This window comes from Alosa alosa, chromosome 14 (assembly GCF_017589495.1).
Source record: "Alosa alosa isolate M-15738 ecotype Scorff River chromosome 14, AALO_Geno_1.1, whole genome shotgun sequence".
In the NCBI taxonomy this organism is placed as follows: Eukaryota; Metazoa; Chordata; class Actinopteri; order Clupeiformes; family Clupeidae; genus Alosa; species Alosa alosa.
In genome coordinates, this window is record NC_063202.1 from 17,025,115 (window position 1) to 17,050,224 (window position 25,110).

Consider the following 25,110-nt stretch of genomic DNA (forward strand, 5'->3'; position numbering starts at 1 on the left):
GTTTCACTTTGCTCTTTTGGAAGAAAAATGCGTTTAATTTGGTTGGGGGGGGGGGGCACTCCCCCCTCCCCCCTCCCTTCCGCTCCCCTCACAACGCTGCCTGCGCTCTCCGGGGGGAGTGAAGCCAGCGAGCGCAAGGGAAGTCATCAGCCATAAGATAAACAGCACAGTGTGCCCAGTGTGTGCCTCTGGCTGGGGAGGGAGGGGGCAAGGGTGGTTTGGGGGTGTTTGGGGGAGAAGTTGAGAGGAGGAGATTGAGTCAACTGGGGAGAGACACAAAGAGGGTCTCTGTTGAATCTGGCCACTTTATTTTGTCTGCTTCGGAGAGAACTGTGCGAGCAAACGCTGCTACTGCTGCTCACCACCGCATCGCCCCGCCTCTGCTGCCCGTAAACGAGCAGGCCAACCCAGTGAGGTCACGCCAGGGGGGACTCTGCTCACCTCCAGCCCATCTGTGCCAGCAGACCAGCTACCCGAGGCCTGGGCACCAACGTTACTCCCCAACCCCGCTGACAAGCTCTCGGCGGGGACGTATCTATCAAAGGCGCAAGGGCTTCATCCAAAAATGTGTGAAGCTCGGTGCAGGATTAGCTTAATGGATTTCTACAGATATGTGAGAGAGGCAGGTCAGCCAGGAGAGCTCTCCTGATGAGTAATGTGTTTCAGTGTAATCTAAACACACCATGGCGACTGACTTCAATTTGACCCGTCTAATGATAGGCAGTGCACCATGTGACCGCTTTAGCCAAAGAAGTCTCTTTCCTTTTTATTCACGTTTGGCTCAGGAGTTTGGCTTCCCCCACCACAGTGATGGGGTATCTCTTGTTCCATGTAAAATAAAAAGGCTGTCTTTCATTACACAGGCAGCCATGCTCGGGCCCATAATGTTTCGGGAGGTAGATGGTGGCCCTCTTCGGGGTGTGTTTTCTCAACATGGGGTGTCTGGCTTTTTCCTAGCCATCGTAGACCCTCAGATGTTTAATTGTTCCCTTGGTGTGAATGTCCAGGCTTTGATGGTCTTCTTGAATTCTGTTTGTTTTACTTAGTATCTGTGAATCACTCGGCCACAAACCGCCCCGGCCTCGCCGGGTAATACCGCGTCCATGATGTCAACCGTGGCCTCAGACACCGATCTCCTGAGACGGATCCGCTGCCCGTCTTGTGTTACAGAGTCCAGGGAAAAATGGGGGGGACGCCTGACGTTTACAGACACGGCAGAGGTATTAAAACCGTGAGCGCGATTAGAGTTAAGCCCTTTTTATTGTATTGTTTTAGTGCCTGCAGGTGTTGGCTCTTAAATAGGATCGTACCTCTTACTGCACTGGCCCCCTCAGTAATTCCAAGCATGGTCCTGGCGGCAGTGAAGTGGTCAGCAGCAGCCTACCAGACAGGCTACACGAGGCACGTAACCGAAACGTTCCGTTCACCAGACACACATAACTGAAGTGTTCCGATCGTGGAGCGTCTGCTGCAATAATGAGCTTCCTCTGTAATCAATGGAACTGGCTACACCAGATGTAATAGCAGCGCGGACTGTCGAAAAAATTCAGAGAGCAGAGAGTCTTCTAAAACGACTTTTACACTCTGCGAACAGAACGCTTCAGTTGTGCACCTGGTATAGCCCTGCTGAGTTCCAGAACGTTCTCTGTGGCTCTGAGGAGCTACAGCAGGTTGAGCTTGAGAGTTTCAGAATGCTCTCCCAGCAATGGAATGTAATTATTAGGGCTGTCACTTTTGTGAAAAAATCCTGTTCGATTTTTGAGACATAAGTTCATTGAATCGATTGTTTTTTTTTTTATGTCTAAAGACGTTTCCATTTTCAATGCCAAATATAGGCCAATCCTCAAACAACTAACAGGCATTTGGACGAACGAAAAGGGGGGCGCTTGTAGACGCAAGCCAGCAATATTTCTGATGAGTTTCTGATGAAGCGGAACAGAGGTCTACTCTGTGCATGTATGTACATCTGTTTTTGTGAGGTTCCAGGTTTTCTAGAATTGACCAGAACCATGGCGTCATTGTTTTTCTCTAGCTTCTTCCTTCGCTTCCTCTCCCGTGAAGGCTCCCCAGCCTGCCATTGGACGATTGGTAAGATGTCAGGTTATTTTCCCTGTCAGTCAAAAGTCCACTCAAAAGGGAAGAAAGGAGTCTGGGCAGCAAATGCAAACTGCAGCGTGCAGAACGAGCGCCCAGCTCACACCATATGTGTGTGTGATATGTTTTGTGTGTGTGTGTGTGTGCGCCCCCACTTCCCATCCCTGGGGTCAGATGCGGTCGGCATCAGGGGAATGTTATGTAAATGGCAATTGAATTTGTGCTGGACGAAGCACGCGGTGCATGTAAAGTGGCACGCCCCTCATTTGGACCTGAAGTGCTCTGCACGCACTCCCGTTTGCTCTGAGGCTGCGGCGGTCAGCATATTGACCCGTGTCTCTATGGAGTTGGACCCTGGAGATTTTTGATTAGCGCAGTGTGTCGCTCAGATGGGACCTTTCATTAAATTAGCACCCGTGCAATGAGCAGAGCTCTGCTTTTTCCTGTCCTCTCTCCTCACATACAATCACCATTTCCTGCTCAAGTCCCTACACTCTTTAGTCAAATGATGTTGCCAATTGTTGCCTCCCCTGTTAATAACCCCCATGTCTCCTTCTCTCTCTTACTTTCTCTCTCTGTCTCTCTCTTTGCCCTCTATTTGCTCCCTTTCTTTTCCCCTCATTTTCTCTCTCTCTCCCTCCCTCTCTCTCTCCCCATCTCTTTCTCTGTGTCTCTCACTCTCTCTCCTCTACTCTCAGGTATTGGAGGGATGGAGGACTTTATCCTGAAGTCTGCGACGGTCTCCACCACCCCGGCCTGTCCTCCATTCACCCCACTCAACTTCGAGGCCACCCCCATAGTTCGAGTGGCCATCGAGCCCAAGCACCCAAGTAAGTGCCACCATGGTCACAGGGGAAGTGACCCTACCGAGGGCTGAACCCCATCCCTGTTTAGGAAGATAGTGACAGTCTTCTTTCTTTCTCTCTCTTATTCTCTCCATTTGTCTCACTTCACTCGTTCGTCTGCTGTTTTTGCCAGCTCTGGGTTTTTCTGCTGTTTGCTGCCCTTATCTCTCTCCTCCTTTTCCCCCACGTTAGCTTGCATAGAGGAAGTGGAATATTTGCTTATCTGTTTGTGATGGAGCTCTCTCCCTCTTTAGCTTGTTTACAGTTTATTCGTGCTCATCAGCCGTCCGTGTTGTATAACGGCTGTCCAAATAAATTAGGTTCTGGTAATGTTTTTCGGCAGATCATTTGACATGTATGTGTCCGTTTGCACACAGAGGATGAAGTAATACGAGGAGATTTCACAGACAGAGACAAAAGACGTCACCATGTGTGGTTGCAGCTGCTGACAATACATTTACACATTAATCTCAGATTAATTTATCAGTTCTAAGAACAGTTGTGTCATTTAGATATTGATTTTCAGATGTTGGGGGAGCATCATTTTTTAACTGTATGTTAAACTTTTATGTGCCTTGCCATCCATCTTTAGACTCTTTTCATACCCATCATAATTTAGCACATTGCACAATGATTCAAAACAATAGCCAAAGTTGGTAGATAAGAGGCTTCCTTTGTGAAGACATGGAGAGAGAGGGAGAGAAAGGGAGGGAGAGGGAGAGAGAGAGAGCTCTTGCCAAGACACAGTGCAAAACCGCAGGAGAATATGTTTAAAAAGAGTGCTCATGTGTGTTTTTGATTTTCCTTGGCAGGAAGGACACTGTGCTCACCACTTGCTGTCTGTTTGTACCTCTTGTGTCTGTATATCCTGCAGGTTGCCAGTTTGAACTTAACATGGTCTGGCCAAATGTCGATACAGTTTATGATGACACTGTGTGTGTGTGTGTGTGTGTGTGTGTGTGTGTGTGTGTGTGTGTGTGCCCGCCCATTGCCCACATAGGTGAGATGCCAAAGCTGGTGCGGGGGATGAAGTTGCTGAACCAGGCGGACCCGTGTGCTGAGGTGCTGATCCAGGAGACGGGGGAGCACGTGCTGGTCACCGCTGGAGAGGTGCACCTGCAGCGCTGCCTGGACGACCTCAGGGAGAGGTAAGGCTCACATGTGCACTCTCGCACTCACACATATGTTCACGCTTGCGCTCATTCTCGCACTCACACATACGTTCACTGTTACGGGTAGGCCAAGGCACAGCATCCAAACTAAGCTGAGCTTCGTGTCTAGGGTAAATTGTATTCTTCTTAGCTGAAGCCTCGGGACCACCGCATAGCGTTAGCGCCAAAACCCCAAAGCGTTACCTTACACACTGGCCCTCACGTGGTGTACAGGCGTGGAAGTAAGACCTAGGTGGCGATTGCGAGATATGCGTGTCAGCGGAAGAGCTCCAGCGAGAGGTCACTTACCTGTGGCTCTCGCTGACCCGGTATAGCTCTCGGCGCACCTCACGAATAGCCCAAGCGCGGTTGAAATGTTCAGTTTTGTGGTGTGGTGGTTTAAAATCCAAAACAAACGGTAAATTGCCCAAGTTTGCCTGCTCACGGGCAAACTCTCTTCACAGGCCACGCTGTCTTTCTCAAACGCCTGAACTAATTGAGCCCAGGCCCCAGGACAGGTGTTCCATTTAGCCTAATTAGCCACAGGTAATGACATCACTGAAGCCCTACCTGTAAGTCAGTGCTTGCCCTACCATGTGACCCTACCCTATCGTAACACTCACGCTCGTGCCTGCACATTCGCTCACACATGCACTCTCTCGCTCCCACATGCACTCTCTCGCTCACACATGCACTCTCTCGCTTACACATGCACACTTGTGTGCTCACACATGCACTCTCACGCTCACACATGCACTCTTGCACTCACACATGCACACTCGTGTTCTCACACATGCACTCTCACGCTCACACATGCACTCTTGCACTCACACATGCACACTCGTGTGCTCACACATGCACTCTCACGCTCACACATGCACTCTTGCACTCACACATGCACTTTCTCGCTTGTTCTTCTGTCCTCATATTGGTACTTTAATGAACTCATTTTTATTCCTGCATAATATAACCTGCACCTGTTTCTGACAAGAAAGTCAACACAATGGTTAGTGATATTTTATGGAAATCAGAACGGTGTTAAGTGTTAAAGGCATGCTTACAGGAGACATGTTAGACTCTAGTATGATGTGTGTTGTGTTTGTTTTGTCTATCTGCCAGATCCTTGGCGTGCAGTGTTGTCAATTAACAGTGACAAGCTAAAGTCTCACTTCAGACAAAGTTGAAATGAAACAGAGAAGCTGTGACATACAATACTGTCAATTACAGTGACAAACTTATGCTGACTTGTGAAGTTGAAATAAAAGCTCTGTGGAAGTTAGAGGATGAGAATAAAATCTTGTTAAGTATGAGGTTGGAATTTCTAAAATCTGTCACTTCATGATAGATTCCGTTATGAATGTATTTTGAGGAGCCAGGTTAAATTATTATTTGTGTAAATAAATACCCTGTCACAGAAAAAGATGGTTGGCTTTAAGTTGCAAATTGAAATATAACTTTAGGATAGAACAGTAAAACAGAGGGCAGAGAATTTAGTAGGGTGGATTTATAGGGAATCGTTTGTCTAGAGGAGTACAAAGGGATGTTTGCATTGACACATGCATGCTGCCTTGAATTAAATCATCTCTCGAATATAAAACCCCACTGATATATCTCGCATGTCATTTTTTTCCATTTGGGATATGATTGAATACATCACTTTCAATTTAATGGCAGATACTACATTAATACAGACCTGCTTACTGTCCTGATGCAGTGGCTTGTAATGGTCAGTATATCTGCATCACGACACATCCCTCTTGTTTAGTGCAAGTGCCGTCTTCTCAGCAGAGCTACGTTGTGTGTGTCATTACGCAGAGCTGTGATGGTACGGTCAGAATGCAGGACAACCGCAACGAAGGGTGATTGCTTCTAAAATTAAATATGGTGCTCATTGCTTGTGACAGCAGGTCTGCAGCCACGATAAGCCCTGTCCCCACAGCTTCCCTCTCACCAGCAATCACCTACCTATGATTATATATTGACTGGAGGATTGCTTTTGATGTTTTACCTCTCCGCTCAGGTCATGGCGGCAGGAGACAGACGCAGGGAATAGGAATGGATAGATGCTGTTTACGGGTTTAGAAGAAGACGTAGAGAGACAAGGAGATTGTGAGGGGGCGGGCGGGGCAAACAAAGAGAAATAGGAGAGGAAAGAGAGAGAGCAAACCAAATCAGCAGAGAGAGAGAGAGAGACAGAGAGAGAGAGACAGAGAGAGAGAGATGAGAGCGAGAGATGAGAGCGAGAGATGAGAGGGAGAGATGAGAGGGGGAAAGTGAAAAGAGAATGAGGCCTTCACCCATCTCCTCTGGGTTCTGATTGGCCTGCAGGTAGAATAAAGAGTTTGTTGGAGCTGGAGACAGGCTGACAGCTGGTATTAGATTTGTCAGAGATGCCAGCGTCCCACACACTCTTCCAAATATGTGATGTCTCCAGGTGTGTGTGTGTGTGTGTGTGTCTGTGTCTGTGTCTGTGTGTATTCATGAGGATGCATGTGTGTGTCTACGGATTTGGGCTCTGTGGTGCTTGTTTGTTGTCTTTGCATATCAGTATTTCTGTGCCCTCCAGCTGACACTACCCTGTGTGTATGTGTGTCAGATTTGCCAGTGTGACTTTGTCCCTCAAACCATCACTGTTGATAATAAGGTATTCCTACTGCCACTGCACTGCATTTCTAGCTCTCTGTCCAACACACACACACATACACACAGATACACACATACAGATATACATACACACACACACACACACACACACACACACACACACACACACACATTGGAGCCCTTGTGTGTCTGTGCTTTGCCACCTCGGCTGTGGCCCCTGTCTGTCTCTCAGAGCGGGAGGCACTGTGCCCGTCTCCACTTCCCCTCACCTCCCTCACCTTCTCCACCCCCACCACCCTCACCTCCTCCACCCTCACCTTCCTCACCTGCTTCACCCCTACCACCCTCACCTCCTCCACCCTCACCTCCCTCACCTGCTTCACTCCCACCACACTCACCTCCTCCAACCCCACCACCCTCACCTCCCTCACCTCCTCCACCCTCACCTCCCTCACCTCCTCTATTCTCACCACCTCCCTCACCTCCTCCACCCTCACCTCCTCTATTCTCACCACCTCCCTCACCTCCTCCACCCTCACCTCCCTCACCTCCTCCACCCTCACCTCCTCTATTCTCACCACCTCCCTCACCTCCTCCACCCTCACCTCCCTCACCTCCTCTATTCTCACCACCTCCCTCACCTCCTCCACCCTCACCTCCCTCACCTCCTCCACTCCGGCTGAACCCCAGCTGTCACATCTGCAGAGCCAAGGCTAATGCCTGAGAGGAGAGCACCTTTCCAAGCACATCTATCTGACTGATGGGGGAAAAGGAGGGAAAAAAGAGAAAGAAGAAGAATAAAAAAGAATGAATTTGAGAAGTGTATGTGCGTGTGTGTGCATGTGTGTGTGCGTGTATGTGTGTGTGTGTGTGTGTGTGCATGTGTGTCCACATGGCTAAGCGTTTTGTTCATTGCCTGCATATCTGTCCAGAAGCTTGTCAGTATATGTAGTGGAAGGCCCAGGTTGACAGTGGTGTTTTTTTGATGACCGTTGGCCAGATAATGAACACCGGGTCTCCTTGCCTCCTCGCCATGCTGTGCTACATTTGCTCTGGGGGCCAGAGATGCCAGAGCTTGTTTGTGTAGCGCCATCGTTGGGTAATTGGTCAAAGCTAGCCAGCACCTGACTGTGCGCCCTTGAGCGTTACCTTGTACTAGTCACACACACACACACACACACACACACACACATACACACACACATACACACACACACCTGCATATCTTTAGCACTACATCATATTAAGCACTGGTGAGAGTGGCGTTGGTTTGTCTGCTTAATGAGTCACAGGTGTCTTTGCATGTGCTTAACCCTGCGAATATGGCAAAAAAAAAAAACAACGGACAATGAAGGTCAGGAAAGGAGTTGTTTTACAGGACATATTAAGGCACCATGGAAACAAAACGGCTATCTTTGGACATGGATAAACAAAGAGGGTTGGTTTGGCTGTGTACCCACCCCCCCCCCCACCCCTCTAAAAAAATGAATAATAAACCTGCCTGATGTTGCTTTTGAGGATATGGTGGCTAATGATAATACGTTTCTGCCATTTGCCACACCGAAGGGGGAGCAGGAAAAAATCAATCTTCATGAAAGTCAAAGTATTCTCTGAAGGCCCTGATGAAATTTTAATAATGCAGGGATCAGAAGGTGAACATTCCGGATTGTTAAAGGGAAGTTGGATTCCACTGGGTGTTTCTTCAGCTAGATTGCTCCCCTCCTTACCTCACTCATTTTCAAAATGAGCTCTCTTAATGAAATGTGTTACATTAATAAATTAGCAGGCTGATAATAATAATGATGAAGATAAAAAAAAAAACATTTTTTTTCCAGGAGAGTATTAGCTCAGTATTGTAAACAGAGGATTAAAGCAACCCAAATTTTAAAACGAAATAGTCTTCCCTTCAAAAAAAGCTCATCTCACTAAAATGATATTGTTTAAATTAAATTGCTGGATCCAAAAACATTGCTTGTAGTTATACAGTATTTATCGAGCCTTTTACTCCCCAGAGCCCATTATCCTTCATATCAGACATTAGGCCATCAGTCCAGAAATCTCCCTGAAGAAGAGGATACTCAGGAAAATGGACTGCTTGGCATTTGGCCCATTTGATATGTAATAGTTCAGAGCGGGCAGCTGGTTCTTCTTAGTGGTTTGGGGGACTATCAGTCAGAGACCTGGAAGCACTTCCCCCCTCCTCTGGTCCGATCTCGGCCCGTGAGTCTGCCACTAGCAGAACACAGAGGTGTGGAATCGGGACTGGGTTCGACCACTTAACCAATAAAAAAACTTCACAGACCACCTATCTAAAAACAAACAAACACACAAAAACAGTAGACCTACTTCAAGAGTATATTACACAGTAGGCCTACTCACTGAACCACCTTGCTTATTGTCTTTGCAGCTTGCTTATTGTGTCAGAGGATTCATATAATTTAAACTGGTGTAGCTTACATAGGCAGTATTGCAGACCTGTTTGGATTTACATACAAGTTGATTCAATATAGCAAAAAACTCATCTACATTATATTTTACCACGTCTGCTCGCGGACCACTGGGGATAGCTTGCGGACCACCAGTGGTCCACGGACCACACTTTGGGAAACACTGCTCTAACTGTACAGAGGAGAAGTAAAACAAGCAGACCACAGAAGGGCAACCACAGCAGATAGTGACCGTGTCCAGCTGTTGCTCAAAACATCTGTTCCCATGTTCGGCACGCAACTTTCAGACTATAACCACCATGCTCTCCTACAGAAGTCAAAAGAGCCATTTTTATGTCGGGATGCTCCACCGTTTGATCACTCAAGTCTGTCAGTCGTTGTTGTAGCACAAGCAACGGGCCCATCACTGAAACAAGCTCTTATTTTTATACAAAGCTCTGTGCGGAATGAGGGTCTGATTGGGTGCCTTGGTGACATTAACACGGATAAAGCCGAGAGCACTTTCGTGCTCCTTCCTGCTCTCTCCTTCTCTTTTCACCGGGTGCTATTGATCGACAGCGGTGTCTCCACCAGGGCTTTCATGGTGCTTTAATTGCAGACAGTGTTATTGTTAAGCCCCAGACGCGGAGTCGTCCAGGGTTAGCCTCTTCGCTTTGACGCCGAAGCACACAGAATTGACATATCAGCCCATCAACTCCAAAAGGTCTGTTCCCTTCTGGCAATTACCACGTTCTTGTAGCTCTAACCTGCCCTCCCCTCGTGGTGGCAAGACAACCCCCCTGTGTGAGTTGTTACAGTGACGAGGCAAGGGAATGAACTACACGATGTTAGCCATTGATTTTCCCTCCGCTCTGCACTGCTCTGCTCTGCACCCCCATTGAGCAAAGCACCCGAAAAGGAAACAGTTGAAAGCCCAAAGCGTGACACTTAAAGCTCTAGATGTCTGTCGTAACACCCCCAATTATCACCACTTTTGTTCAGAAATTCTAAAACAACGATGTTTTAGAACACTTCAAAATAACATTTACTAAATAAACCTTATATTTTTCAGTAGCCATAGGTGTGTAGATTTGAACAAAATCTGGTTTGGTTCTTAACGGGAGCATTTACTGCCTGAAATATCCGATTTTGTTTACCACGCTCGGAGTTATAGTGCTGTCCTGATGGGTCGCCTATTTACACCGTTTCAACGGCACATGAACGGTTAGACCGAGAATTCTCGTCATGAAATTAAAATTCCACTGGAGCTCCAAGCGGTTGTGTACACGCAGCCTTACAACACTGTTTACAGCTCTTCGAGTCACGGTAAAATGTAATTTTTGGTACATAGCTAATTTAGATACACCTATGTTGTGGGTGGTTGCGTTTCTTTAGGAGTCCGCTGTCTTGGTTTGTATAGAAATGGATATTAAGTGACACATACACGCAAGACGGTGGAAATACGGGACCGGTGGAAATAGGGGGAGTTCCGATACCCTTTTTTCCTTGTGCAAGAAAAAGTCATATGAAAACATACAAGACATTTGACCTACTGTATATGTAGTTGGCAAAAGACATGGTTGCCCTGAAGTAGCGGCCCATTGGTTAGTTGAGATGTGAAAGGCCTGGTCAGCCAAACATGACGCTGAAAGGCTGTTCTGTGTGGCCTGCAGTGGCAGGCAGGGCTTGCGATTGGCCGAAGCATTACATGGGAGACTCGGGAGAGTTGACTAGACAGCCTCCTCGACTGCCTTCTCAGCTGGCAGGTGGAGGGTTAGGACCGGGTCATCGCGCCTGACCTGAAAAGCCAGGGGTCAGGCCGTTAGCAGCGCTAAGCACGCGAGGCAACGAGAGGGATTTAAAAATATCACTGGCCGCGTCGCGGCGTCGCTGTGAGGTCATGTGTGCTGATACACGACGGCTCCCCGTGACGCGGTAGACTGGCTCGTGGCCATGCACAATCAGGGCCCAGAAAGAGGTCAACAGCCCCTCCCTCTCTGTCCACCTCCCTCCTGAGTCACAGGATGATGACATCACAGTCAACAGGCTGCTGGGGAAGAAATGGGTCAACTGACAGATCATGTGACCCAACCTAACCCCGCCCCCCCACACACACACACACTCACACACACACACACACACCCCTCCCAATCCCAACAAGTGCAACCAGAGTGAGTTAAGCCTGTCCATGTAATTATTGTTGTGGTTTCAGGAAACATTTTGTTGAGGGGATTAATTATCTTTGTTTCACGCTCGTTATCATCATTTCCGTTGGCCCGTCACGCCATTGATAAGCTGGACAAAGTATTGACCAGTGGTAGTTGTGTCTGAGTATTTTAATCACACCCGATCTCCACAGTTGCTGTAAATGTAGTCTTTCACTCTGAATAAGAGGGAAAAACGTGTGTATATTTATATTTATCTTCTGTATAAATATATACTCTGTTAATTAGCCCGCAGTCATGTTTTCCAGGAGGTTTGCCCATTTATGTGGTAGATGAAACCGGGCTGACACAGAACCCCTACATCACTGGTTTTAATGAGCAGCACCTCACACTGCCACAGAGCCATTAGTTGTTTTATATTTGGGAGCCGACACAGGCACTCAAACATAAATTGATACGAATTTGGAGGTTAAAAAATGTGCTATGTGTGGGGTTTTTTTTCTCATCCATTCTGTTTTAAGTGTATCTTCACTAGAGTGGGTTTTGACAAATGCTTGATTCATTTTTTGAAGCCTCTCTTGCTGCAGTGTGTCCCAGAGCATATATAGAGCAGGAGGTGTGTTTGTTGTGGAGTTGTGTGAAAGGATAATGCAGTGAGAATGTATGCAGTAGCAGAAACAAGACAGCAGAGGCCTGTTCCTATTCCTACGAAGTCTCTTAAGTAAACATTCGCGAAAGGATTATCTGCTCTCCAACCTGTTTTATGACTGTCTAGAGCTAAATAGATTAGGAAAAGCCTCACTCGTGTTGTCTGCAAAGGGACTGGCAAACATTTCCACCGTCTGCTCTATTTAAGAGAATCACCCGGTCAGCTGTGATTAGCTCATTAGCAACGGCCAGGTAACGCCAGTGTCATCATGTAGCCCAATTCTGCATGCCTCGCTGTGCTTCAGACTTCAGGTCACTGCACGTAGTCCGAGATAAAAAAAAAAAAAAAACTGTCATGCTTTACAAGTTAGAAAAGCACACAATAACTTCAGTAACAGTCAATACAGAGTCCAAACATTACTCTTGGCTAACATCCATTCAGTGATGAACAGCAGCTTTCAATCAAGGTCATTTTATTCCTTTGCAAATGAGGAGGTGAATTCCAGAACCATTTCCAGTTGTCTTTGGCTGGATTTTACATGTTTACGGTGAAAAAGCTATACTGCATGTGGTTGCATATCTTTGAATCATATAAACCTTTTTTACCATTTTACCATTCCTTCATCCAAGAGTACGTACTTGGCATTCAATACATGACGTATATAGTTTGAGCTCACTCAAAAAGTGAATTCCGATCGTTGTGCAATTTTGCTCTGTAAACATGGCCATATGGAGTTGGATTTTGGGTGTGTACTGTGTCGTCTCATCTCTGTGTGTGCCTTGGAGAACTCGTTTGTTTTTCATTTATATTTATTTCAGTATGCTCTCGTTTGTCCCGTCAGGTTTGCCAAGATCGAGATAAGTGCCTCCAAGCCCATCATCCCGTTCCGTGAGACGGTGATCCGACCACCCAAAGTAGACATGGTGAACGAGGAGATGGGCAGGCAGCACAAGGTGGCCATCCACCAGGTGAAAGAGGAGCAGGCCAAGAACCCCGATGGGGTCCAGGTGGATCCCACTGGCCTGGTCACGCTCACCACCTCCAACAAAATGGCCACGATTGGGGTGCGGGCAATACCACTTCCTGAGGAAGTCACTCGACTGCTCGAGGAGAACGGTGAGCTCATCCGAACAATGGAGCAGTTCAGCCTTGCTGTGAAGGAAGGCAAGGCCCTGGAGATCAACCAGAAAACCTTGGAGTCCATCCAGGACTTCAAGGAGACGCTTGAGAGCCACTTGAAGGGACATAAGTGGCGGGACGCCGTCGACCGCATCTGGTCCTTCGGCCCCCGTCGCTATGGCCCCAACATCCTGCTGAACAGCGTGGAGGGCTACCAGCGGCCCTCGGTATGGCAGTATCTGGACAGGGACCGGACCCAGGCCCCTTCGGCACTCCGTGACCATGACAACAGCATCGTTAGCGGCTTCCAGTTGGCCACTCTGTCGGGGCCCATGTGCGAGGAGCCACTGATGGGTGTTTGCTTCGCAGTGGAGAGATGGGACATGAAGGCGGCCGTACTGCCCTCTCGACTGGACTCTGTTGATGAGATGGAGGGGGAAGTGGACACTCTGCAGTCCGTGCCCCCTGCCAATGACTCTGTTGGCAGGCAGGGGGCACCCGAGCCAGATGCCTCTTCGTCAGGCGGCCACAGCAGCAGACGGCGGCCAGACGCATCGTCTTCGATGGACTGCTACGGGCCGGTCTCGGGCCAGCTCATCGCCGCTGTGAAGGAAGCCTGCCGCTACGCTTTCCAGGCCAAGCCCCAGCGCCTCATGGCCGCCATGTACACCTGCGACATCATGGCCACCGCCGAAGTCCTGGGTAAGTCGACTAACTAACTTAACTCAACTCAACTTAAATTACTGCAGCGACTGAAACGCATCAAAGGTCAGCATTCAGCCGCAGATTTCAGTAATGTGCCATTGATGGGAGAGTGTGTGATGTGTGTGTGTGTGTGTGTGTGTGTGTGTGTGTGTGTGTGTGTGTGTGTGTGTTTGGGGGGTGAGGGTCTTACGAACTTACTCACCCAGTGCAGAGTGAGGTTTCCGCTCTGACAGGAAATGGTTCTGTCCAGTTCCTAATTGGAAGCTGCTGCGGTCCTGTCATGCTTTGCGGCGGGTGATGTCATACGGCAGACAACTGAAACAAAAGGCCTATTGTTTGCTAAGAACATAGAAGTGATACGCATTGTGTATGTGTGGAGGGGAAAAGGAATCCTGCCCATTGAGAGCAGATAACCTCTGAGAAAATGGAGTGGACTGACAGGAGTAGGAGCAGATGAATAATTTAGCAGTGGCACAAATTACTGACTGCGTCATTATTTTTTAATGTTTATTCAATTTCATCTTTTTTGCTATTGGCAGTGATATTTGACCTTTTATGCCTGGGTGCTTTAGGCACATCGTAATGAGCTTAGGTGCATCATTAAAACCAATAGGAAAGTTATCATGTTAATGGATAGCGGTCTTCATTTGTATAGTCCTTGGCAGATCCAGATAATCAGTTATCAGTAATATCTTTGAAGAAAAGGACTGTTGGATTCGTAATGTTCTCTTAATGTTCCTCAGATTGCTTTTTTTGAGCAAAAAACATCAAAGGTCTTGTCAAGAGGCCACTAACATGATGATAAAGAGCCAAACTCCATCTGCAGCTGCAGACAGCTCGCCTTCGCCTCCAAGGGGAAGGAGGGTCAGCGTCCAGACAGAGAGGTCGGAGGCGGCCACCTTTATCCTTGTGTGTCAACACGCAGCGCTCGTCCCCCCTCGCCTCTTTGTTAAGGCGGGCAAAATGTTTGACATGCGTTAGACCCTGCTTCCTTCGACACTTCCTCATATTCTCAGCTCCCCCAGTGCGTCAGGCTCTATTTTTAACTTGGGGAATTGGAAAGGCCTGTCGACACCCGGCTCAGACTGACTGAACCCCTACACCTCTGCCCTCTGTACACCCCAATCAGGCCGTGTCTATGGCGTGCTGTCCAAGCGCGAGGGTCGCGTTCTCAGCGAGGAGATGAAGGAGGGGACCGAGGTCTTCATCATTAACGCTGTGCTGCCTGTGGCCGAGAGCTTCGGCTTCGCCGACGAGATCCGCAAGCGCACCAGCGGCCTGGCCAGCCCCCAGCTCATGTTCAGCCACTGGGAGGTGAGTGACCAAGAGCCTGAGCCACACACACACACACACACACACACACATACACACACACACACACACACATATATACACACACACACAGCCACTCATGTCTGACCACTTATTCTGTCTAGCACTTGTCTTTTTGTGTTGTCATCTTCCTCTTGTCTTTCTTCACACTTTTCAACTTATCTGTCATTGAACTCAGGTCGCTGTGAGTCCCTATTATTTTCTCTCTCTCTCTATCCCTCTCTCTCTCTCTCTCTCTCTCTCTCTCTCTCTCTCTCTCTCTCTCTCTCTCCATCCCTCTCATTTTCTCTGGACAGAGGGAGGCACCAGGTTAGTGGGTGCAGAGCAGATGTGGGTATCTATAGGTGGTCTAGACTGGCCATATACAGTGTCATCTCCTTTCCCTCGTATAGCCTGACAGGTGCAGGCAGCTCGTGGAGCGCAGGACATCGATCTGGCTCCCCGCACACCAAAGGTGTGTGCAGGTTGGCGGAACGGAATCACGAGAGCAGGTGACTCGGCTGATGGGCTATTGACTTCACTGTGGAGGAGAATGAGGTTCTGTTGTGGGGAAAGGCAGCTGTCTTTAACTTGAACGCCATTGATTCCAAGCTGTCATAATGTGTGGGGCAGCCGTGGCCCACTGGTTAGCACTCTGGACTTGTAACCGGAGGGTTGCCGGTTCGAGCCCCGACCATTGGGCCACGGCTGAAGTGCCCTTGAGCAAGGCACCTAACCCCTCACTGCTCCCCGAGCGCCGCTGTGGTTGCAGGCAGCTCACTGCGCCGGGATTAGTGTGTGCTTCACTTCACTGTGTGTTCACTGTGTGTTCACTGTGTGCTGTGTGTGTTTCACTAATTCACGGATTGGGTTAAATGCAGAGACCAAATTTCCCTCAAGGGATCAAAAAAGTATATATACTATGTCTGGCGGCCATTTTTGCTTTAATATGTAGACTACATTTTACATGCGGTTGGTATTCTATGTTCTCATCATAGACAGCATAGATTCACATAGTTCAAGTTGTTGAAGCACAACTGTTTTCATGTAATTGCCACTAATTTTGCAAGTAATTCAAGTTTGCTGCACCGTGTCTGTCTTATCCCAATTTCCAATTTGGGATGTCAGAAACACCCAGGAGGCACAAGCACTCCGCTCACTCAACGCCTTTGTTTTCTATCCCAATAGTGCATGTAAATGGTGACACATGCTTGCATCATTTAACAACCACAACTCCTCAAACTTTGCTCCTTGATGATTAGTAATTAATCCTTTGAGTAGTAAATAAGATACAGATAAGTATATTGCACGTATGTAACATTCAATAAATATTAGTATAGTGAACCTGTACACAAGCTGCCTTCCCCTCTCATTCAGTATAACAATACCGGAGGTGTTATAATAGGTACATACATTCAACAATATACATGTCATGTCAGTATGATTTCCTGTTTGAAAGCGTTAGACGTTTTATATATTTATTATGGTTTTGCTCACTTTTTTAGAGTAACATTAACACTGATTTTAATAGACTATTGAAGACATTACATTACACTTGAATACCACAGTGTCAACATTATAGACTGTGAAAGCTGTCTTTAAACCCACGGCACAGAAAAGTGTTACAAATGTATGAAAATACCCAGCATGTGGCTTATTGATTCGGTCTGGCAAGTATTGGACATAGAGGCCATGCTCCTGATGACAGCGTAGACCAGTGGTCCCCAAACTACCTCATTTTGGGTGGCCCCCCAAGACATGTCCGTAGTATATAGCATCCGGCCCACACGGGAGTACAACATCGTCATACTAAAACCTCCGCTTTTTTCCCATTTATTCTCTATGGCGAGTCAAACAGTACACATGTAATACTCTTATTGTCCACCGGTGGTTGTTTTGGCGCTGTTTTGCGTTTACCATCGAAAACGGAATGAAATGTAGGCTACCTGCAAACAATGTGAGAGGCCTATGCTGACTGCATCAGTGCTCAAAGTATTTTAAAAGTTTATCAATTAATTGTTAATAACTAACTAACTTCTATTCAAGTCATATTTCTGGGACTTTCTGGGATAATTATTTCTATTTTTTTTATTCACTCATTCAAATGTTCATACAAAGAGTTCACAAAGTTCTCATCAGGTGACTGAAAGTTAGAATGGTGGTCATTTCAGACCACTTCAGCACTTTATAAAATTCTCATAGTTTGAGAACTTTAAATTATTTGTAGGATATTCACAACTTGAGCTGTGTATGCAAAGACACAGAATTCAGAGTTCACACATTTTTAATAAAATATACTTTTGGGACTCCCTCTAATAATTTTGGGAATCCAAATGTTTTTTTATTAGTATTATTTAATTTTACACTGATATGGCATGATGACAATATAAACACAGCTAACAATGGTATTAAATTGCAATAGCCTATGATTAAATGTAATAGAATATTCAACTAAGGTAGACTGCTGTTGTTCACAGCACTAAGCTATTTATGGTTACTGATATAGAACTACTCTGAGTCTCTGGCCCTCTCTTGGAGCCAGGCATAGTGAGCTGGCCCTCGGAAGAAAAAGTTTGGGGACCACTGGCGTAGACTATAATCCATGTTAAGTGCAATTTAGGTCAATTAGATGAGAGATTTGATGCGAGTAAGCCTTTCTGTGCCACTAGATGGATAAAATGTAATAAATCTCCTGGACGTTTGATTAAGGGGGAGAGGTCAGATCTTTACATCACCCTGAAGGCGTTGACCTTTTACTCTTAGTACGGCTTATTGCTGAAGCCTTGTTGGAGAAGAAATGAAAAAATAAATAAAAACATTTTTTTTTCTGTTCAATTAGTTTACACTTTGAGAATGATCCGCCTTGTCGTGTTTAATGTGAAATGATGACCTTTGTCTCTCTGACAAGAGTCAGCACTGATCCCGGACCAAATGCAGCGTTTATATATTCCATTCATAATCTACCACGCTTGTGCAGTGAGTTTAGTGTCAGAATCAATGTGGCAAGTCTCAGATCAAGGCAAGAGAATTAGAGAGGGAGACAGAGAGAGAAGGGAGAAAGAGAGAGGGTGCGAAGAGAGAGAGAGAGAGAGAGAGAAAGAGAGAGAGAGAGAGAGAGAGAGAGAGAGAGAGAGAGAGAGACGCCAGATGCCCCTGGGGAGCGAGACTGCTGCCACTGAGCTGGCTGGTCTGTGTAAACACTGGCCTTAAGCAGAGGGATGCACACACACACACACACACACACACACACACACGCACACACGCACAAGCCCCATGCTTAGTGGGTGAGCTCTGCTCCTCCCCCACCCCAACCCCGTGCTGAGCGCTTTGTGAATTAAACATGACTAGAGGTCAGCGTGTCCAGCTGGGCAATCGCCTGGCCAGTGCCCCTCACCGCCGGCCGGGCAGGCTGGGCCGGGCACGGGCACGGGCACAGGGGCCGCTGCTCTGCTCTGGCGCTTGGCAGTTATTAGAGCACCCACCCCCCACCTTTCTTCTCCTCGTCCTCCCAGGGCGAGGCGGGAGGGATCAAAGGCGCGAGACACCACATGTGCCAGTGGCTTTGTACCTGCGCCTGGCACGGAAAGCGCGGGCACTCCGAGGCCTTGGCCGCCTTCCACGCCATATGGCGCTTGCTCGCTCGCTAGTGCCCTGTGTCGTCTGTATCTCTTTCGCTCGGCCCGACGGGTCACTCTTGTCTGCTGCCACCGCGCCGGACAGCCACCAGGAGCCGCCTCTCGTAATGGTGTGATTAGCCTGCCTGCGTGCCTGTCTGCTCGTTTCTTTTGCTCTGTTTGCTTGGGTGGGTGTGGCACGTTAGGCAAGGTTGTTTGAGGTTAAGCCTCGGTAGGGGCGGGGAGCACGACTACATCCTTTGGTCACTCTCAAAGCACGCTTCGGTGAACAAGAGACCCTTTTTTTTGCAAGTGAGATCAGAGCCAACCGCTCTGGTCAGTCTGTTTGGCTGTCCGTGGAGCGGACAGATGTGAACTTGGCAAACTGATGAACAAACACACACACACACACACGCACTGATTAAGTGGAAATGTGGCTGTTTTTGACAATCCAAGCTGGGCTCACATGAGCATCTTAATTTATTGCATTTCAAGGGGGAAAATGATCCTCCTTTTGGGATTGACTTCCACTGTAGAATAATGCTGAAGTGCCACCACCAACACGGACATGTGACCTTGAACAAGGTGCCACCGTCACTGAAGTCAGCCTCTCAGCAGACGTCGCATTTAAGCACCTTTAGCACTTTAAATAAGCCCAGTATAATTGAGTTGCGTGGGGTGAACTGTATCTGCATCTCGTTCTGCTTGTGAATGTTTGCGGCCGTTATCTGCATATTTCCGCGGTTGGACTCCCAGTTAGTCAGCGATCGCAGCAGAGATGGAGTGCCAGCCTGTGGAGCGGATCTGTCTCTGCTAGAGTCAAATCGGAGATGACGTTTGTCTGTTTATCACCATGAAGCATGCATTCAGATAGCTCCTCGACTACACGACTGTCTGGAAGAGAGTGACTGATGAAGCACTGCGCTGAGTCCTGAAAACCTTATCCTGTCTGCGATTCGACTGCTCAACAACAATGATGTTGTTGTTGTTGATTTGTTGTCCTTTCCCCCGAAAGCCACAGTGAATGATGTTGCATATTATGTACAGTGCGTGTGTTATGATATTTTTTTTTGTCCTCATAAATAAGCCGACTTCGCCCTCGGCCATCCTGTTCTGCATGGCGATTCTGTCTCGCTCAGCCGTCTGGGCTGAGTCATCCGCCATCTCCGCCCTGGTCTCCCCTCCTCCACCCCCACCCCCCGTGGACCTCCACTGGCTGTAGTCACGTCGCCGCACTCAGACCCCCAACCCCTCACCGCCGCTTCTCTCCCCAGTGTGTCGGCCGCCTGTGGGCTTCGGGTCGTAATTAGCGTCGGTCTGCGCATGTGCCTCCCCCCCGGTGCACTTCAGCCGGGGCGTGTTTGATCCGCCACGCAACTGTGCCGACACACACACATGATTTGAATTGAATTGTTCGCCTTGGCACTTCCAGGACATGTTTGCCTTGCTCGGGGAAAGGTAATTGAATTGCGCATCTAATTCAAACCTTACCCGGGCTATTTCGAAGCCCGGCCAAGTTTTGGAATCCTTTAAATGTGGCCTTTGTGCGGTGAAGAAAGGGCTCCTTATGTGAAATTCTTCTGACTTTTGACGTGAGACACTGCGAGCTGAGACCTGTATTTGTGTGTGTGTGTGTGTGTGTGTGTGTGTGTGTGTGTGTGTGTGTGTGTGTGTGTGTGTGTGTGTGTGTGTATGTGTGTGTGTGTGTGTGTGTTTGTATGTGTGTGTGTGTGTGTGTGTGTGCGTGTGCGTCTGTGTCCCAAGGAGGTTATGCATTTACCCCTCCTCCCCTCACGTTAGGAAACTGCTAGTGTCAGCTCCTCCAGCTCCCTCTCCTTTTTTAATGCCCCCCCCCCTCCTCTCTTTCTCTCTCTCTCTCTCTCTCTCTCTCTCTCCTCCAAGCGCTTCTCCTTCTCCTCTGCCTGCTCTAAGGCCATCCAGCATGGCTCACTGTCTGCGGCGGACAGCTCTCTAGGGCACTCCTGCTCGCTCGCTCGCCCGCCCGCTCGCCCGCTCCCTTCCACACTAGCAGATATGTTCAACAACAACACGACAAAGTGGATCCAGGTGGGCCTTAGGTCTCTGCAAAACAGAGCTCTTTATTAGCAGCCCAAGCTATCTATTTTTACTGAGGCTTTGGGAGCCACATCTGGACATCATTTCTGCCTCCGGAGAGGGTTCAACAGGTTTGAGTCAATCTTAGTTTTGCCATCAACTCGTTAAACTAATCATCGGATGGGCACCACGTGCGTTAAACGGCAGTCTCATGGTCCTGCCCCTCCCAAAAGTGACTGGCTGGTTTGAATATTTAATACCAACGGATGTGTTTTTCTCTCCGCTGTTTAACAATGAAGAAAAGCTCCCACTCTCCTCCAAAGATGCTTAGTTGGAACATCTGTTCAGAATTGTGGTATACGTTAAATGATCGATTCAAGGTTGGCTGGGGCCACCCGCGGCCTCCTGCTCAAGCCATTAGGTGGATAGTGTTCAGCCTGGCTGACATGTGTCAGAGCTGGGGGGAAAAAAACAACAGAGTTATGATGAGCTGGAGGATTATAAACTCCGGCTCGACTCAACTGCCCCCTCGACATGCCCTGATTTCAGCCGCCTTCCTCCGCACACCCCCCACCACCTCCACCACCACTTCCCTCTCGCTCTCATCGTTGAGATCTTGAAAAAGTGACGAGGTGCCAGTAGCAATAAAAACAGCAATTAGACAGCAGGCCAATAGTCTCGTCCATTTATATTTTATGAAGTGCGCCGAGGGCTGAGGCGGAGTGCGTCTCGGAGATGTGTGATGATTCATTTTTCTTGCCCCCCTCACATGCCTCGACCCACCGTCCACTTCAGCCCAGCCTGTCCTGTCTTGTGTACCTGACTTGAGTAATGCTGCATTTCCCTGGCGCTGTCTACTGCAGTTCTTCACCCCTTCCCCCCCCTCCTTTATGTTTTCACACAGATTCCGGTGCCTGTCTCAGCCATGTTCTTGTCACAGTTCTCGTGAGTCCCCCTGTTTCCTGTGTTTTTTTTCCTGAAATGTGGGGAATATATATCCCCTCCCCACACACCCAACCCGAGACACAGTCAACATCAGAGCCTCTTTGTGTGCCTTCTCGCCGGTGTACAGCATGTCAGCTTGTGGTCTGTCATGCCCTCTGTCTGAGTGCCTCTCTCAGTGTGTCCCTGACTGTCTGTCTGTTAGCGCAGCTCTGCTGACAGTTGTTAAGGCTGTGCTGGCTGGCTCTGCTAACAGTTGCTAAGGCTGTGCTGGCTGGCTGTGTTAACAGTTGCTAAGGCTGTGCTGGCTGGCTGGGTGCGCATGCTGGGAGGAGAGCAGGGGGCCATCCATGCGTCGGCCCCGGCTAGCTGCGGTGTGTGCCGTGTGCTCATTAGCTGTGGGGCGATTAGACCTGGCCCCAACCTATCCGTGACACGTCTGGCTTCCATTTTGACACATGCACATGCAAACACACACACACACACACTCATGCTCACACTCACACTTTTGCTCTTGGGGGCCCGGGCCTAATCATAACCAAGTCATGGACTGGGCTGAAGTGGTCAGTGTTCCAGGGCAGCTTAGCGTAATTGGGCACAGGACACAAAGGCGTTGTTAATAAGCGGGTTTGGTGTTAGTGTGTGTGTGTATGTCTATGGGCCATGTGTTGATGAATACATGTGTGCGTGTGTGTGTGTGTAGGCCAGCTGGTGCCTGTATGTGGATATGGGTTTGTGTGTGTGTGTGTCTGTGTGTGTGTGTGCATGAGTGTGTGTGTGTGTGTGTGTGTGTGTGTGTGTGTGTGTGAGTACGCGTGCACAAGTGCTGCCCTGTTGTGGCTCACTTGCCTGATGCACGTCCGAGGCTTCTGCCATGCAACATGAAGCCGTGACCATGGGGACGCTGCTTACATTTGACACGCGGCCTCCTGTCAGTCAGCATTAGGTCTGACCCAACACACACACACACACCCAACACACACACACACCTCCTCGCCTCGCTCATTAAACAATTCTGTCCCACATTTTTACTCCCATCCCCCCTCCTTTGTCCAACTATTATGGTAATCATTGGCCATTCGAGAGCCACAGAGGTGCGGCAATTAGGACACCGCTGAATCGAGTGGAGTTGGGGCTTAACTTGAGTCCAGGACTGTCCGGCCGGCTGCTCGATGCACGAACGAGAGCGTGAGCGTGACAGTGACAGTGCTCCCCCTTTGTCTCAGGGAGTTGTGTTTGTGCTTGTGCTGCCGTCGCTTTATGGAGCATGTTTGCATGATGTAACATGCTTGTACAGCGACAACCTCCAGGAGCAGAGGCTATTGTTTGATTGTTGGCCAGAGAGAGGGGATATGACTGAAGTGTGTGTGTGTGTGTGTGTGTGTGTGTGTGTGTGTGTGTGTGTGTGCTTTGCGCATGTGTGTGTGTCTTGGCGTATGTGTGTGAGAGGATGCAGTGCACATGTGTGTGTTTTGTGTGTGTGTGTGTGTGTGTGTGTGTGTGTGTGTGTGTGTGTGTGTGTGTGTGTGTGTGTGTGTGTGTGTGTGTGTGTGTGTGTGTGTGTGTGTGTGTGTGTGTGTGTGTGTGTGTGTGTGTGTGTGTGTGTGTGTGTGTGTGTGTGTGTGTGTGTGTGTGTGTGTGTGTGTGTGTGTGTGTGTGTGTGTGTGTGTGTGTGTGTGTGTGTGTGTGTGTGTGTGTGTGTGTGTGTGTGTGTGTGTGTGTGTGTGTGTGTGTGTGTGTGTGTGTGTGTGTGTGTGTGTGTGTGTGTGTGTGTGTGTGTGTGTGTGTGTGTGTGTGTGTGTGTGTGTGTGTGTGTGTGTGTGTGTGTGTGTGTGTGTGTGTGTGTGTGTGTGTGTGTGTGTGTGTGTGTGTGTGTGTGTGTGTGTGTGTGTGTGTGTGTGTGTGTGTGTGTGTGTGTGTGTGTGTGTGTGTGTGTGTGTGTGTGTGTGTGTGTGTGTGTGTGTGTGTGTGTGTGCCCAAAGATCTCCAGATGCATTGTGACATGCTCCTCAAAAAGCGGTGCCCCTCTGTTGATTGTGCTTGCGGTGGACGCCTCCCCCCCACCCCACCCCTATATTTTTCTACTATAGTTGGAAAATCCATGGCTGTTGTTATCCCTGCCATCTGTCCTGGGGAAAGCAGTGGTGAGGACCAGGTGGTGGTGCTGGATTCTGAGCTCTGGGGTGGGGGTTGGATCGCAGTGGATGGAAGTGTCGGGTCTGGTACTGTAATTGTGCTCCCTGGCTGTTGTCTAATTGTGAGGTCATGGCATGGCGCAGGGAGAGCTGTGTGCCACCTCCACCCCCGCACGCCTCCGTCAGCCCCTTCAGCGAGAGGCATTGCCTCATCGTCCAGCAGCAGCCTCTCTCTCTCTCTCTCTCTCTCTTTATCCCTCTCTGTTTCTCACTCTCTCCCACTCTCTCGCTCTCTTTCTTTCAGTGGAGCGCACAGTCGTGCGGCTTTACATAATGAGCTGTCTGTGGCCCGGCGGGGGCTAGGGGCAGCCCTCAGCAGCGCTCCACTATAGGTTTCCCATTGTCATGACACCAGACAGATAGAGAGAGAGACTGAGAAAGAGAGGAAAAGTGATAGAGTCAGGCAGTGGAGAGAGAGAGAGAGGAAGTCGGTGACTTCCAATGCAGTGTTATCAATGTATCAATGTTACCCTTGCTGTCTCATCTCAATTTGTTATTGACTGTGTATCAAGCAGACTGTATAACAAACAGTTTTTAATTTCAATTAAATGTAATGTCACCTCAGTTGCCCTTACAATTATGTATACTCCCCAAAGCATTGACACGTGTTTGTGTTTTCTGTGACTGCAGGTGATCGGCAGCGACCCGTTCTGGGTCCCCACCACAGGAGGAGGAGTACCTGCACTTCGGCGAGAAGGCCGACTCGGCCAACCAGGCACTGAAGTACATGAACGCTGTGCGTCGGCGCAAAGGCCTCTACGTGGAGGAGAAGATCGTGGAGCACGCGGAGAAGCAGAGGACACTGAGCAAGAACAAATGATGCACTCCTTCACTTCCTCTCTCCCACTCTCTCTGTTTCTCTCTCTCTCTCTCTCTCTCTCTCTCTCTCTCTCTCTCTCTCTCTCTCTCCCTCTTGTGTGCTCACTCCCCCCATTCGTTCCCAGTTGCCCTCAGTGGTCCTATCATAGACTTGCAGTTGGTCAGCCTGTAATACCACCACCGCCTGTAATACCACTACCGCCCCACTCCAGTACCTGCACTTGTCTGTGTCTGCCACAGCAAAGAGAGACTCCTCCTGGATCGTTTCTCCCCAAGTCAGTCAGAGCTATTTATTTTAGAAAAACCATCACGATAATAATCAAAAAAGACACGGGGGCTTTAGTGTGGTGTTCCTAGCAGGTGAGTTCTAATGGGAAATGTTCCGCCTTATACCTCCACAGCTTCCACAGGAAGTG

At 48.6% G+C, this 25,110-nt stretch overlaps 1 protein-coding gene across 1 annotated transcript in view; it reads left to right on the forward strand.

Moving 5' to 3' along the window:
- efl1 (elongation factor like GTPase 1) overlaps positions 1-24,824 on the forward strand; it is a 64,614-nt gene extending 39,790 nt beyond the window's left edge. The window contains 6 exon segments of the mRNA XM_048263235.1: positions 2,793-2,924; positions 3,940-4,087; positions 12,776-13,755; positions 14,888-15,072; positions 24,506-24,541; positions 24,543-24,824. Of these exon segments, the coding sequence (XP_048119192.1) occupies positions 2,793-2,924; positions 3,940-4,087; positions 12,776-13,755; positions 14,888-15,072; positions 24,506-24,541; positions 24,543-24,695 (1,634 nt within the window). The 3' untranslated portion in view covers positions 24,696-24,824.
- Positions 24,825-25,110: the final 286 nt, after the last annotated feature.